General features: G+C 38.9%; 1 protein-coding gene across 1 annotated transcript; it reads right to left on the bottom strand.

Moving 5' to 3' along the window:
- Window positions 1-620: 620 nt before the first annotated feature.
- LOC101483515 (adhesion G-protein coupled receptor G1) lies at window positions 621-16,258 on the bottom strand. Its single transcript, XM_076887741.1, has 13 exons — window positions 16,177-16,258; window positions 14,793-14,868; window positions 14,463-14,604; window positions 14,086-14,202; window positions 8,029-8,154; window positions 7,695-7,740; window positions 7,485-7,579; window positions 4,785-4,918; window positions 4,197-4,465; window positions 2,361-2,457; window positions 1,937-2,066; window positions 1,613-1,769; window positions 621-1,139 (listed from the first exon to the last, which is right to left on the bottom strand). Exons 2-13 carry the CDS (start codon window positions 14,843-14,845, stop codon window positions 1,030-1,032), a joined length of 1,476 nt encoding a protein of 491 aa, XP_076743856.1. The 5' UTR covers window positions 14,846-14,868; window positions 16,177-16,258; the 3' UTR covers window positions 621-1,029.
- Window positions 16,259-16,268: the final 10 nt, after the last annotated feature.

Here is a 16,268-nt window from a genome sequence, read left to right as displayed (position 1 = left end):
ATAACTTTCAAAGCTGTTACTGTTAAATATCTTGACTCACTCAAACAGCACATCAGTGAGTGAGTTTTTCTTCAGCCACCCTTTTCATTCACTACGTGTTTATACACGTCTCTGCATTTGATCATTAGTTATTATGCTCATAGGGTGTCATATGATTGTTGGGCTTTTCTCTGTTTACTGTATTATTGTAGGAGCTTTATTTCTTGGCATCTGGTTACCGTAGGCTGAGTTTAATGTCCGGACAATTTTAGAGTAAGTGATGCTTTTAGAGACCTGAATGTGGTTAAACCAACTCCCTATCATCAACTACACCAATGACCTGAGGCAGAAACACCGATGTGTACAGAAAGAGTATAGTTTAAACTTGGACTATCTTTTGATAAAAGCTAATTACTTTAGCCACTTACATAACACTCATATTTAAATTTCAGCCTGTTAAAGAAGGTTCTGTCTTTATAGCTGCAGTTGGAAATGTTAATTTTACATGTTCAATAGTTCAAAACATCAGGCAGCAATATGTCTGCATTCATAAACACAGATTCTAGTGAAATGTGAATGTATGCAACTCACAATGTGTGCAAATAGAGGTTCAAATATACATGATTTTATTGAAAGGATTCATATATTTTATTTTATATATGTGATAAGAAGATATAGGAAAGATATTTCAAATATCACATGAAATAGGATATAAGTATACAGCAAAACACAACAGTGATGGTGTAATCTGCATGACAATATCAAAATTACTCAGGCTACTGAAACCAATGGCAGTTGGTTCACACACAAAATGAATGAAGATGCATCATATCAGCATTTATAACTTTCACTCCCAGAAGTGCCCTATTTTACACTGGATGTAGAGTCTGTTATAATCACAAAGCATCAAACATAACATTTAAATAGTGCCTTTAAAAATTTCACAAATATCACATTCATTTAAATAATTTAAAAATCAGTCGCTGTAAACAACCTAAAGCAGAAATAATAATATCAGACAAAAATTCCAACAACTCAGTTCCTGAGCTGTTAGTTTTTGTTAAGCTTTCTGTTGGGGGAAGTTGCTTCACTGCTTATCTTAGGGGCAGAGCTTTTACCCTTTCTCAGTGACTTCACAAACCACAGGAAGATGAAGAACCCTGCACAGCATACAGGGGGAGAAACGGTGAAATAGGTTTAGGCTGTGTACAAGAAGTACAAATCATGCAAACGAAACTGATATTCAACTCTTTCAGACATTACTGTTTCATACAGAGTATATAACAGTAATGTCAAAAATCTGCTCCAAGTATAAGGATGTATATTAATATTATGCATCACTCATTCAATCCCAACACTGTAACATTCCCAAACTGGCCTATAAAAAAGTTTACGTTCCTATTATTAACTGTTTATGAGCATAAACAGGTTTCATAAACCTAAAATAAGACCCCAACATATGATTTTGTAAAAAATACCATATATAGCATAAACAGCAGCCAAATGGCTGTTGTTTAATGCATTGTTACCCTGGCGCTGCATATGCATGTTTTTAAAATGCCAGCTTCAGCACTCACAGTGACCGAAGTCGTTAAAGAAGTGAGATAAATGAATAGGAGCAAACTATACTGACCTTGCAGGGAGTTCAGAACACAGAAGAGGTAGAGGGCAACAGTGGTCAGGTAACCAAATGAGAAGAAAACCAGGCCCCAAGTAATCCCGAGCAGAACGCTGACACCCAGCAGGGCGCAAATTGCTTTCCTGACCTGTTTATGGTGAAGCTGCCCAAACTAATTTGTCAAATACACAATGACATATGACACAGCAGGTTATTGACAATCTGAAGCTAACAGAGGCCTTGAATTGTGTATGAACAAAAGCTGTTCTTCAGTGTCTAATTATTGGAAATATCAATGGTTAATGTTCATTTAAAAAAGATTGCAAGAATAACTCATACCTCTTTGTTATACCCAACATTCAAAACACGCTTGACTGTCACCATAAACATGGTCATGTTAAAGAGGAACACCATGGTGAACAGTCCAGTGGTAGTGACCACCTTCACTATTTCATTAGATATATAGCATCTACAAAGAAAGGAAATAGACAGTGATTTCATCTTACCCGTTTATATTTTTGTTGAGTGTATATAGATGACTGAGTGTCTCAGCATTGCTTAATATTTTTTTCCACTTGTTAATTTATAGTTTATTTATTTATATAGCACATTTAATTACAACAGGAGCGTTGAGCAAAGTGCTGTACAAGACAATTTAAAACATTGAAATATATATTGAATTTCTAATACACATCCAAAACAGTTAATAAGTCAACATTAATTATAATTCCTAATTTCATACCCTTTAAAAGGTTTTCCTTACATTTTAGTGTCATCATGGTTTGACTTGTCTAGAAGGACATGGCCATAAAAGCTTCTGTCTATGATCACCACCACTGACACAATCACTGCAGGAACACCTGAAACACAAGAATTGATTAGTCACTCTGAAGTTTGCTGACTAATAACCAGTGATGCGAATAATGGCATCACAAGTAACGGCATTACTAACGGCGTTACGTTTTTAAGTTACAAGTAATCTAATTACTGATTACTATTTCTATCGTTACAACGCAGTTACGGTTACTAACAAGAAAATGCTGTGCTGTTGCGTTACTATTTTTCAACAAACAGACAGCTGAAGCTGTGTTCAGCTTAACGCACATAAGTAATCTGGGCACTACAGCTTTCAGCAGCTGTGCGCGCTCCGGCGGATGGCAATCACAATCACTTTTTGGCACAACACCTGGAGCTTACATATATTGTAATATATCTATATCATGGCTAAAGCACTTCTGGATGCATGCAAACTGCATTTCGTTGCCCTGTACCTGTGCATGTGCAATGACAATAAAGTTGAATTCTATTCTATTCTATTCTATTCTATAAGGGGGCAAACTTTCGCATGAGTGCTGCTGTTTGACTAAGGAGGAATAAAGTAATTGTGGTAAGCTAATCATATGACCACTTCAAGATGACAAAGCAACAAGGTGATATATACCAGTTGTGTTGATAGGCCACGTAAAACCAGAGTCATGATAATCAATATATACGCGGCGTTTTTTCCTCAATAGTTTCGTCACGTTTACTGTCTAAGGACAGCGCTAGCAAGCACTCTCTGCTTATGACCAAAAAATAAAACAGAAAACAGTTGGTGAAAAAATGCACCATGTCGACCAATCAAAAATGATATGGCAACATGACATTTGGTTGTTTAGGAAGAGGGGGAAGTTTAAGGAGTGACCGCGAGAAAGAGCGAGAGAGAAACAGCAGAAAACGAGAGAGAGCGAGTTTTGAGATGTGAGAGATTTGTGACCTTCAGCATGTTTGGAGTGTGTAGTTAATGTGTTGTCTTGTGTAGTTAGTGTCTAGTGTTGTAGATAGTTTTGTGTTGTGTGTCAGAACAATGAGGCGCCAGGTAAAAAAAAGGAGTGATACACCTGCTGCTGTCAGACCTGCAGGTATCAGGCTGTAATGTTCTCCTTTATAGTGGAGAGAAATTATTTTTTGGAGTGGCACAAATAATTTGTGTGGAATCTTATTTAATGCAGAACAGCTGATTGTTATGTCAACGGTTTGAAATGTTTTTTTTTTTTTTTTTAAAGAGGGTAAAAGGTAAATTGCAGCAGATAACTTTGTTGTTGGCAAAACTTGTGCATAGGATTTTAAAATTGATCATTTATATTTGCATTTAAAGTTCTGAAATATGATTCATTAAACATGTCTGTGGTTGCTGCAGTAAAAAATATAACTTTCTACTCAGATTTTATGTTTTTTTTGTCTGATTTTAGATCAACTGTGTTAATACAGAATGTCAAAATGAAAACACAACTGTAAATTCAGACGTGAGGTTGTGCTGAAAAGAATGATACCAGACAAAGTAAAGTAAATCGTTTTTAAAGGTTAAATGTAGAGGTAAAATCAAAAGTGGTTTAAAATGGCCAATTATACCCTGGACCCCAGAGGGTTAAACCTTTTTTTAAAGTGACTTAATAGTTACTTTTCATGTAATTAATTACTTTTAGGATCTTGTAACTCAGTAACTGAGTCAGTTACATTTTTGAAGAAGTAACTAGTAACTATAATTAATTACTTTTTCAAAGTAACTTGCCCAACACTGCTAATAACCACCGCTTCCTGTTTGAAGGATTCCACTTACCCCATCCCACCACACTGAGTTTGAGAATGTATCTGCTGACAGAAATGTTGAAGATTTTAACTAGGAGAAGGTAGAGGTGGAACCCCTCCAAGGCCATCCAGGTGAAAGTGGCCAACAGGGAGTAGTGAAGGGCAAGAGCCATGTAGAAACAGAGCCAAGTGGAGGGGTGTGCTGCCACTGCCCGACTGGGCAGGAAGTGCAGGTTGAGGAGGATCAGGGCGATGACGAGATTGATGTGGATGTTCATAGAAAGATCTTCTCTGAGTGTCCTGTTGGACAGAGAAGAAGGGATTTGTTGTAAATAACTTTCTATCGGTCATATCTTAACTTTATATTAAAATTTTACAAAAGAATGAAAAAAGATGACCTTTGCAAAACACAGATGGTGGGGAAAAAATTGACAAAAAAGGAAAAAAAAAATGGGAAGGAGCAAAAAAAGAAACACATTGGTGCACAAATGTGCCAGAAAATGGAAGTAAATATATAGTAAATAATAATAAATACAAGGTGGAATTTACTCATTTCAGATCCTGAAAAGGGAAAAAATAATTAGAATTTGGAAAATACAACCAGAGAAGAATAAATTACCTGTTTGTGATGAAAAGTAAAACGGTGATGACCAGGGCAACAAGAGAAAAGCTACAGCCAATTATTGTAATGTATGATAGTATTTCCATGTCTTTTTTTGAAAGAACAGCATCCCCCCCAGACGAAGCAGAAACCTGTAGAGAAATACATATTCATGCTATCTTGTCACATTATTAGCAGGACGGATATATTTTAAGTTTTACTCATCCTGTATATACAAGATATACAAATCCTCAACTTCATGGTACATTTTTTTAAGATGACATTTAACAGTTTTTAATTCACCAGATGTTTACCTTTACTATCTCTAAATACTTTGCATGGAACTTTACAATTACTCTGTTTTTTCTGTCTTTGTTTTTTTGTGCCATTTCTGCCATCTAGTGGTAGAAGTATGCTGTGGAGGTTAATTACAGTCTTTTGCTTAACAAGAGAGGATTTGTGTATAATGGTGTATTTCTATTAGAGATGGCACGATACCACTTTTTCATGTCCGATACCAATATCATAAATTTGGATATCTGCCGATACCGATATGAATCCGATATAGTGTGTTTTTTAATCAATAAAAAATATTTTTTTAATATCTTGCTGCTTTTTGTATAAGTTCATACTCAAGTTAAAAAAAACACTAAAGCTATTCTGTTATACCTGTAAGCAAAAAATGCACTGCACCCAAAATATTTCATAGTTCAGCAATACTGATCAATCTAATAAACTTAATCCTACTCAATCCTCCCTATTCTGGTATTTTAAAGAATAAACAACCTAACTAATAGGGCTCTAACACTCCCAGCAAAAAAAAAAAAAAAAAAAAAATTGATGGGACAAAAGATCGGCCGGGCGTTTTGACTAGAGACCGGCCCACCATTATAGGAAAAACCATAAAGCCTTTGAATGAAAGCAAACACTGTTGTGACAGTGATGTACACTGTTTTCATGGTATATATGTATCAATCTATCAATCATTTGTTGTAATATTCAGATAATTATTTTTTAAAAGCGAGACATTTTAAATGAGAATAAGAAAGAAAGGTATTTCTTTGTGCCCCCCCCCCCCCCCCGTTAATGCCCTACCTGGCCCCCCTGGCAAAACTCTGCTAGACCCGCCCCTGCACAGTTACCAGCTGTCAGCTACATAGAAAATGATCCTGGTGTTATTTGTCTCTCAGAAACAGTTCAAAACTTCCCTTCAACTCATTCTTGTCACCTATAAGGTAAGCCTGTTTCTCCCTCACCTGTTCAGCTCTGATGATTCAGTAAGGACATCTCCTGGTTTCATCTTGGATGATCTGATATCCTCGTGTTGGTGTTGTTCCCAGACCATCATGAAAATGTTGTTCCAGGTTCAACATTGCAAGTGACCAATCACATTGTTGTGACGTTATTCTTTTGCGCGCCAAGCCATTCGTGCATTTATGAAATTCCAATGTTGCAAGGACAATATCAATTCTGCTTACTGTTTATTAAAGGGTTAAGGTTAGGGTTAGGGTCAGGGTCCGTTGATCGGCAGACAGAGGCGGTGTCTCGCAGCTACAGTTTTTTGTTTTACGCCGGTTTTTCCCGAAGTCGCAAAAGTATGACGTCACAACATTCTGATTGGTCACTTGCAATGTTGATCCTGGAACAACATTTAGTATGATGATCTGGGAACAACACCAACACGAGGATATGCTTTCATCTTCATGTTTCCCTCTCACCACATATCCAAACCGATATCATGACCAGCAGCTTTTACAGCTGTGGCTCCAACAAACATCAGCTGATACTAGAAATTAATATTAAATAAATTCTAACAAGAGCTGACCAAGCTTAAACATGCTGCTGTTGTTTAACGTGACATCCGGTGGTTTCCTCTTTCTGGCGCAAAGTGGATGATAAATAAACAAGAGAGAAAAGCCGATCAGCTGATCATTGATCAGTTTCATGATTGAAGTAGAAACAGGAGAGGGAGGGGAGAGAATGAGAGAAGAGGCAGCTGTGCAGCAAAGACACAGAATAAATTCAGCTTTGTGTCTTTTTCATTGTAGCTGAAGTCCAGGACAAACTGTGTTCCTTTTCAGCTCAGTAACATCATAGCATGCCGCCCAGCTGTATAGAAACTCCTCGTCCTAGTACTGAGGATGAAAAAGTCAGCATAATGAAAATAAACTACCCTTAAACTTGGTTTATATCTGACCCAGATAGACTACAGGTCATAACTTCTTACCTGAAGTTCAGCTCACCTGACACTCAGACCGGCGGCCGCCTTGGCTCTCTCTTCCTCCTGCGTCCCCTTTCCCTCATCCACCAGCTGGCTGCCACCTTGCTAATATTACTGAATCTGTGGAAGCTCCGCGATGCCACCACACGTAGTAACAAATAACGATCTAAATCCCAGTAACGATTAACACGTTCCTGATTTTGGCATAATAACTAGTTACTGTGCTTGTTACAACAATAATAACGTAGTTACTGTAATGCGTTACTTAATAACGCGTTAGTCACTACACATACTACATCCAGAAATGGATCTGCCACCTTTAGAGCAAATTGGATGGAAAATTTTATAGAAATCCAAGATGCAGATGGCAAATGAAGAGATGGATTAACTTCTTTGTGCAATTTTATGACTGTATTTTGTTGAAGAAAGGTTCCTTAGTTCTCAAGATATGGCATGACATTTTGTATACTGAAACACAAACAAACAAACAATCCTACCATGAGCACACCGAAGTATGTGAAATGGTTACAGGAACATGTGACATTACTCTGATCATGTGTCCAAATGGTGTGGCATCCATCTGTACTAAAATCTGAAGTCAAAGTCAAAGAGATGAATGAGATGCTGCCACATTTCAATTACATCAGCTCATTCAGAAATCTATAATGGTGAGTGAAACCAGAGAAATGTCATGCTTGGTTACTCACTGTTTGTTGAAAAATTTAAGAAATGACAGGAGGGTCTCTGGGTTTGCTAAGACAAAAAGAAACAAACAAACAAACAAACAAAATGTATGTTTATATCTGGTTAATATTATACATCTATATATTTCTACTTATGTTTACTGATAAAATCTACACTTCTACTTTTACATGTAACTAAATATTAACTAGATTAAATATTATTACTCTCTCTAAAATACTACATTTTTACAGTAATCTTTAATACATCAAAATACACAGTTATTTTGTGTTGTGTTAAATAACAATGATATAAAACTATTGAGAAAAATAGTGGAATAAACAATTAGATTGTAATTACAATTATATTCTGGTTAAATTTCATGGTGATGTTGACAGGTTGCCGAAGTCCCGATATGTTCTTGCCCTTCACACTCAGGATTATCATTCGTCTATCATAAACTTCAAATAAGGCTCCAGGATCACTCTACAATGCAAAACGTTGGTCAGTTGGTTTGACTGTTTCTCCAATACAATTTATGTAATATTTTCTCACTGTCCTGACTGTCTGAAAGGAAAAAAAGCAACCCAGTGAGACAGTTAATGCGTAGTGAAAGTCATTTACATCTTAGTAAAAACATTATTTCCTGATGTACCTGCCTGGTTATCTCTAAATCTGTATTATTTACATTTTTGATTTACATTTTGCAAACGGCAAACTACTTACAGAACACTGTGGTTGAGTACCCCTTCCTCTTTCTAAAACATTTTGGTCTGCATAATATATGAACATGGTGACCAACTTTTACTGTTCTGAACATTTTATCTTATTTTTTTAAGAATCAATCCGTGCACTTTTAGCTTTTTAACTCAATTAAATTCAATTTTATTTATATAGCGCCAAATCACAACAACATTCACCTCAAGGCGCTTTATATTGTACAGTAGACCGTACGATAATAGATACAGAGAAAAACCCAACAATCATATGACCCCCTATGAGCAAGCACTTTGGCGACAGTGGAAAGGAAAAACTCCCTTTTAACAGGAAGAAACCTCCGGCAGAACCAGGCTCAGGGAGGGGTGGGGCCATCTGCTACGACTTGTTGGGGTGAGAGAAGGAAGACAGGATGAAAGACATGCTTTAGAAAGGATGAAAGACATGCTGTAGAAGAGAGCCAGATATTAATAACAGGTATGATTCAATGCAGAGAGGTCTATTAACACATTGTGAGTGGGAAAAGTGACTGGAAAGGAAAAACTCAATGCATCATGGGAATCCCCCGGCAGCCTACATCTATTGCAGCACAACTAAGGGAGGATTCAGGGTCACCTGGTCCAGCCCTAACTACAGTGGGGCAAAAAAGTATTTAGTCAGCCACCGATTGTGCAAGTTCCCCCACTTAAAATTATGACAGAGGTCAGTAATTTGCACCAGAGGTACACTTCAACTGTGAGAGACAGAATGTGAAAAAAAAATCCATGAATCCACATGGTAGGATTTGTAAAGAATTTATTCGTAAATCAGGGTGGAAAATAAGTATTTGGTCAATAACAAAAATACAACTCAATACTTTGTAACATAACCTTTGTTGGCAATAACAGAGGTCAAACGTTTACTATAGGTCTTTACCAGGTTTGCACACACAGTAGCTGGTATTTTGGCCCATTCCTCCATGCAGATCTTCTCGAGAGCAGTGATGTTTTGGGGCTGTCGCCGAGCAACACGGACTTTCAACTCCCGCCACAGATTTTCTATGGGGTTGAGGTCTGGAGACTGGCTAGGCCACTCCAGGACTTTCAAATGCTTCTTACGGAGCCACTCCTTTGTTGCCCGGGCGCTGTGTTTTGGATCATTGTCATGTTGGAAGACCCAGCCTCGTTTCATCTTCAAAGTTCTCACTGATGGAAGGAGGTTTTGGCTCAAAATCTCACGATACATGGCCCCATTCATTCTGTCCTTAACACGGATCAGTCGTCCTGTCCCCTTGGCAGAAAAACAGCCCCATAGCATGATGTTTCCACCCCCATGCTACACAGTAGGTATGGTGTTCTTTGGATGCAACTCAGTATTCTTCGTCCTCCAAACACGACGAGTTGAGTTTATACCAAAAAGTTCTACTTTGGTTTCATCTGACCACATGACATTCTCCCAATCCTCTGCTGTATCATCCATGTGCTCTCTGGCAAACTTCAGACGGGCCTGGACATGCACTGGCTTCAGCAGCGGAACACGTCTGGCACTGCGGGATTTGATTCCCTGCCGTTGTAGTGTGTTACTGATGGTGACCTTTGTTACTTTGGTCCCAGCTCTCTGCAGGTCATTCACCAGGTCCCCCCGTGTGGTTCTGGGATCTTTGCTCACCGTTCTCATGATCATTTTGACCCCACGGGATGAGATCTTGCGTGGAGCCCCAGATCGAAGGAGATTATCAGTGGTCTTGTATGTCTTCCATTTTCTGATGATTGCTCCCACAGTTGATTTTTTCACACCAAGCTGCTTGCCTATTGTAGATTCACTCTTCCCAGTCTGGTGCAGGTCTACAATACTTTTCCTGGTGTCCTTCGAAAGCTCTTTGGTCTTGGCCATGGTGGAGTTTGGAGTCTGACTGTTTGAGGCTGTGGACAGGTGTCTTTTATATAGTTGATGAGTTCAAACAGGTGCCATTCATACAGGTAACGAGTGGGGGACAGAAAAGCGTCTTACAGAAGACGTTACAGGTCTGTGAGAGCCAGAGATTTTCCATGTTTGAGGTGACCAAATACTTATTTTCCACCCTGATTTACGAATAAATTCTTTACAAATCCTACCATGTGAATTCATGGATTTTTTTTTCACATTCTGTCTCTCACAGTTGAAGTGTACCTCTGGTGCAAATTACTGACCTCTGTCATCATTTTAAGTGGGGGCACTTGCACAATCAGTGGCTGACTAAATACTTTTTTGCCCCACTGTATATGCTTTAGCAAAAAGGAAAGTTTGAAGCCTAGTCTTGAAAGTAGAGATAGTGTCTGTCTCCTGAATCCAAACTGGAAGCTGGTTCCACAGAAGAGGGGCCTGAAAACTGAAGGCTCTGCCTTCCATTCTACTTTTAAATACTCTAGGAACAAGTGCTATGGTACTACAAGGTCATTAAGATATGATGGGGCCTGATTATTTAAGACCTTGTATGTGAGGAGCAGGATTTTGAATTCAATTCTGGATTTAACAGGAAGTCAATGAAGGGAAGCCAAAACAGGAGAAATATGCTCTCTCTTTCTAGTCCCTGTCAGGACTCTTGCTGCAGCATTTTGGATTAACTGAAGGCTTTTTAGCAAGGTTTTGAGCATCCTGATAAAAATGAATTACAGTCGTCCAGCCTGGAAGTAATAAATGCATGAACTAGTTTTTCAGCGTCACTCTGAGACAGGATATTTCTAATTTTAGAGATGTTGCACAAATGGAAGAAAGCAGTCTTACATATTTGTTTAATATGTGTGTTGAAGGACATGTTGTGGTAGGAAAATGACTCCAAGGTTCCTCACAGTGTTACTGGAGGCCAATGTAATGCCATCCAGAGTAAGAATCTGGTTAGATACCATGTTTCTAAGCTTTTCAGGGCCGAGTACAATAACCTCAGTTTTATCTGAGTTAAGAAGCAGAAAGTTAGCGGCCATCCAGCTCTTTATGTCTTTAACACATTCCTGCAGTTGAACTAATTGGTGTGTGTTAACTTCCTTCATGGACAGATAGTGTTGGGTGTCATCAGCGTAGCAGTGAAAATTTATGCTATGTCTTCTAATGATACTGCCTAAGGGAAGCATGTATAATGTAAACAGAATTGGTCCTAGCACTGAACCCTGTGGAACTCCATAATTAACCTCAGTGTGTGAAGAGGACTCTCCATTTACATGTACAAACTGGAGTCTATTAGATAGATATGATAAAAACCACTGCAGCGCAGTACCTGTAATACCTACAGGCTTTTACCTGGCTTGAGTAAAGGTTTAACTACAGCCAGCTTGAAGGCCAGTGGTACATAGCCGATTATTAGAGATAGGTTGATCATATTTAAGATTGAAGCATTAATTAATGGCAGGACTTATTTGAGCAGTTTTGTAGGAATGGGGTCTAAAAGACACGTTGATGGTTTGGAGGAAGTAATTATTGAAGTTAACTCAGAAAGATCAATTGGAGAAAAAGACTCCAAATTAATATCAATGGTACTGAAAGTAGCTGTAGATAATATTACAGCTGTGGGATGATTATTGGTAATTTTTCATGAAGTCATTACTAGTTAACGTTAAAGGGATTGTTGGCTCAATAGAGCTCTGACTTTTTTGTCAGCCTGGCTTCAGTGCTGAAGAGAAACCTGGGGTTGTTCTTATTTTCTTCAATCAGTGACGAATAGTAAGATGTTCTGGCTTTGCGGAGGGCTTTCTTATAAAGCAGCAAACTATTTCTCCAGGCTACATGATGATCCTCTAAATTTGTGACACGCCATTTTCTCTCCAGCTTACGAGTTAGCTGCTTTAGGGTACGCGTTTGAGAATTATACCACGGAGTCAGGTACCTCTGATTTGAGGCCTTAGTTTTCACATGGAGCTACACTATCCAGAGTCGTGAGGAGGTAAAATTATTAACAAGATAATTAACCAATTATTCATGTAAAAAAAATGCAGTGGAACCCCGATTTACGAATACCCCATTTAACAAAAAATTCAATTTACGAAGGCACTGAACAGCAATATTTCTGCCCGTGGTACGGCAAAATGCCCTTGTAACGAAATCCACTGGCTCTGATTGGCTGAGCCTACAATGCCCACAATGCCTTCCGAATCATGTGACATCCCCTTAGCTTTCGTAATTGCACTTCGCTGTTCCACTTGAGCGACATATTGTTGTTCTAGTTAGCTTTTAGCCTATAGCCTATCGTTCAGCATCGCCTCACTCAAAAGGCGCGATATATATATATATATATATATGCGTGTGTATATATATATATATATATATATGTACACTGAACAAAAATATAAACGCAACACTTTTGTTTTTGCTCCCATTCCCCATGGGATGGACGTAGAGACCTAAAATTCATTCCAGATACACAATATAACCATCCCTCCCAAACAGTGGTCACAAATCAGTCCAAATGTGTGGTAGTGGGCACATCTGCTATATTGAGATAATCCATCCCACCTCACAGGTGTGCCACATCAGGATGCTGATCTGACATCATGAGTAGTGCACAGGTGTACCTCAGACTGCCCACAACAAAAGGCCACCCTGGAATGTGCAGTTTTTTGCGCTATTGGGGGTCTGGGGACCCAGAACCGGTCAGTATCTGGTGTGACCACCATTTGCCTCATGCAGTGCAACACATCGTCGCATGGAGTCTATCAGATTGTCAATTGTGGCCTGTGGAATGTTGGTCCACTCCACTTCAATGGCTGTGCGAGGTTGTTGGATATTCGTGGGAACTGGTACACGCTGTCGTATATGCCGGTCAAGCACATCCCGAACATGCTCAATGGGTGACATGTCCGGTGAGTATGCTGGCCATGCAAGAACTGGGACATTCTCAGCTGCCATCTGCCCTGAACAATGTGAACCATGATTCATCCGTGAAGCGCACACCTCTCCAACGTGCCAGACGCCATCGAATGTGAGCATTTGCCCACACAAGTCTGTTACGGCGACGAGCTGGAGTCAGGTCAAGACCCCGATGAGGACGACGGGCATGCAGTTGAGCGTCCCTCAGACGGTTTCTGACAGTTTGTGCAGAAATTGTTTGGTTGTGCAAACCAATTGTTCCAGCAGCTGTCTGGGTGGCTGGTCTCAGACGATCTTGGAGGTGAACCTGCTGGATGTGGAGGTCCTGGGCTGGTGTGGTTACACGAGGTCTGCGGTTGTGAGGCCGGTTGGATGTGCTGCCATATTCTCTGAAACGCCTGTGGAGACGGCTTATGGTTGAGAAATGAACATTCAATGCACGGGCGACAGATCTGGTTGACATTCCTGCTGTCAGCATGCCAATTGCACGCTCCCTCATTGCTTCTGGCATCTGTGGCATTTTGCTGTGAGACAAAACTGCACATTCCTGGGTGGCCTTTTGTTGTGGGCAGTCTGAGGTACACCTGTGCACTACTCATGATGTCAGATCAGCATCCTGATGTGGCACACCTGTGAGGTGGGATGGATTATCTCAATATAGCAGATGTGCCCACTACCACACATTTGGACTGATTTGTGACCACTGTTTGGGAGGGATGGTTATATTGTGTATCTGGATTGAATTTTAGGTCTCTACGTCCATCCCATGGGGAATGGGAGCAAAAACAAAAGTGTTGCGTTTATATTTTTGTTCAGTGTATATGTGTGTGTGTGTGTGTGTGTGTTTCACCTCTCATTCGAGAACCTAGTAGTGTAGTTTCTGACCTTGTTTGTTTCAGGGAGCTTAAGGTTGGAGAACACAATCATGTTCGTTGGTCCAAGGTTCAGTTCTTCCGGGAGTTCAACACTGACTGTCGTATTGGAGACATTCTTCAAGCCTGCCTATTATATTGTAACAAACAGAAAGAGAAGCTTTATGTCTGTTTTAGATATTTTTAAAAAATATTTGTGACAAATACAAGGAAATAATATTACTTGTTTGTGGTGAAAAGCTGAATGCTAAGGCATAGCTGTACATAATTTAGAGCTATTTTATTTAGATGTTGCTGAGATATTTCTGCATAGACCATAGTGGTGATGTTGATATTATTGGAAATCTGGAAGTAAGTAAAAAAGCCAATGAGATTTTGACTTTTTCTTACTTGGCTGTCACTGGCATGAAGTGTAACGCTTTTGAAGGGAGCAGTCGGTATAAACAGGAGAGCCACAATATTTCCAAATGATATCGATATAGTCGCATTTATATTTATGTTCTCAAGAGTCTTTTCTATGTTCTCCAAGTCCCTTGTGGAAAAAGACAAAAAAAAAAAGATCATGTGCCATTTTGATTTATACTCTTTCATTAATTCCATAACATAGAGTAACTTAGCTTTAAATCAGAATTTAATCACATTTCTATGCAGCTTTTTTCAAATTACTTATGAATTAATAAGAAAAGAAATCTTTTCTGTGAAAAGACTGAAAATATTTACTTGATAGTGTTTGCATAGCCTCCAGTTCCTGAAAGGTTGACTTTATAGTTCATACATTTCTCAGCATCAGGGCTCGCTGTAGAGTAGAATGAAATAAAAATATTAAGACCCCTTTTAACAAGTTAAGAACCACACAAGTCCCCAGAATATTCCAAAGTTCAGCTCAAAGGGCTACTTACAAGCATTTTGTTTTACACTTTTTAACATTTCACATGCATTCATACTCCGTGGAACAACTTGGGTTTTAGTATCATTCCCAATAATACTTGGGCTTGCAGATCGAGTGTCTGCACCCAACACTCACTGTGCTGGCATACCTGTCAGCGGAACCAGACACATCACTAACTCCAGCTGCTAGAGCTGGCAAAATCAATCTTGCAAAGACTCCAATAAAGCCCACTGGATAGCTTTGGAAAATGTTAAGTAGAAGAGAAATTTCAGACATTTAATTGTATTTTCATAATTTTTACATCTTTTTCTACTGATTAGGATGCCCCCCATAGCCATTAATGCTACACTAAAGTAAATAACTTATCGAGTTAAATTTCACTGGTTTTCACTGGTCCAGCCCACATAAGATCAAAGCAGCTCTTTTGCGCTGGCTGTATATTTGAGCCCTGGAGATGTGCTCTTTCAGTATCTGTAGCTTTTAATGCAAGTGAGTTGCAGCAACCCACTTACTTTAAGAAGGGCAGTCTTACTTAGACATGAACAATAAAGTCTGTTAAATTTCTCGATAAATTATCACAGGTGAGAAATATCTGATTTTGCTAAAGCAGCTCCAAGGATGAGGGTCTGCTATGCATTGAGTATAGTTGAGGGTGGGGAGTCTTGCAACGTTATGGAACATATGAGTTCTGTAGACTATTTTGATGTCTTTACAGTATTTATAGCACCTTGATCTGTTAACATTTTTAACAAGCATAAAATTTCTACCCTGTGGGAAATCTTTCATTGTTCATATTCAAAACCAACCCCATATAAACGGGTAATAAACACGCTGGTCAATAGTGTGGATGGCCTACTTTGTTTATCATAAGCAAGAAATAGACAGTCCTGCTTAAGTACTAGCAGGGGGAGATACTATATTTAAAGGCATCAAGTCACTAGTGAACAAGAAAGGCATGAGGCTCATTCCTTGCTCCTTCTATACCAGAAATATTTACACTGGATGGCTAAAAGAGACATGTTAGCAATGTTAGCAATGTCTATTTTTGCCATAACTATTTTCATGTTGACTTGAAATAGAATATCACCCTGTTAAACGTGTATCCATTTCATGCTTAGCAGAAGCAAAACATGACATCCGACGGTGGACCAGTGCGGCTATTACATGTTTTGCTGTGATATAAACAAAGTTAAAAATGTATATTATCTCACTTACCTTTTACAGAAATGTTTGTAAAGTTCTGAGAGGAAACGTCAAGATACACAAAAAACACCAGACAAAATAAGATCAACCACTTCATCCTGTAG

Source organism: Maylandia zebra, linkage group LG1 (assembly GCF_041146795.1).
Source record: "Maylandia zebra isolate NMK-2024a linkage group LG1, Mzebra_GT3a, whole genome shotgun sequence".
NCBI classification, from domain to species: Eukaryota; Metazoa; Chordata; class Actinopteri; order Cichliformes; family Cichlidae; genus Maylandia; species Maylandia zebra.
Note: the sequence above shows the minus strand (reverse complement) of the source record. Positions and strands in the feature narration are given on the sequence as shown.

Bases quoted from the DNA above. Each gene is read 5' to 3' on its own strand.
- LOC101483515 (XM_076887741.1), bottom strand. From the start codon at position 14,845: ATGAACTATAAAGTCAACCTTTCAGGAACTGGAGGCTATGCAAACACT. The intron at 14,203-14,462 runs GTAAGAAAAAGT...ACAATATAATAG, and splicing joins TTCATGCCAGTGACAGCCAA to GCAGGCTTGAAGAATGTCTC. The intron at 8,155-14,085 runs GTCAGAAACTAC...TTTGCATTGTAG, and splicing joins AGCTCCCTGAAACAAACAAG to AGTGATCCTGGAGCCTTATT.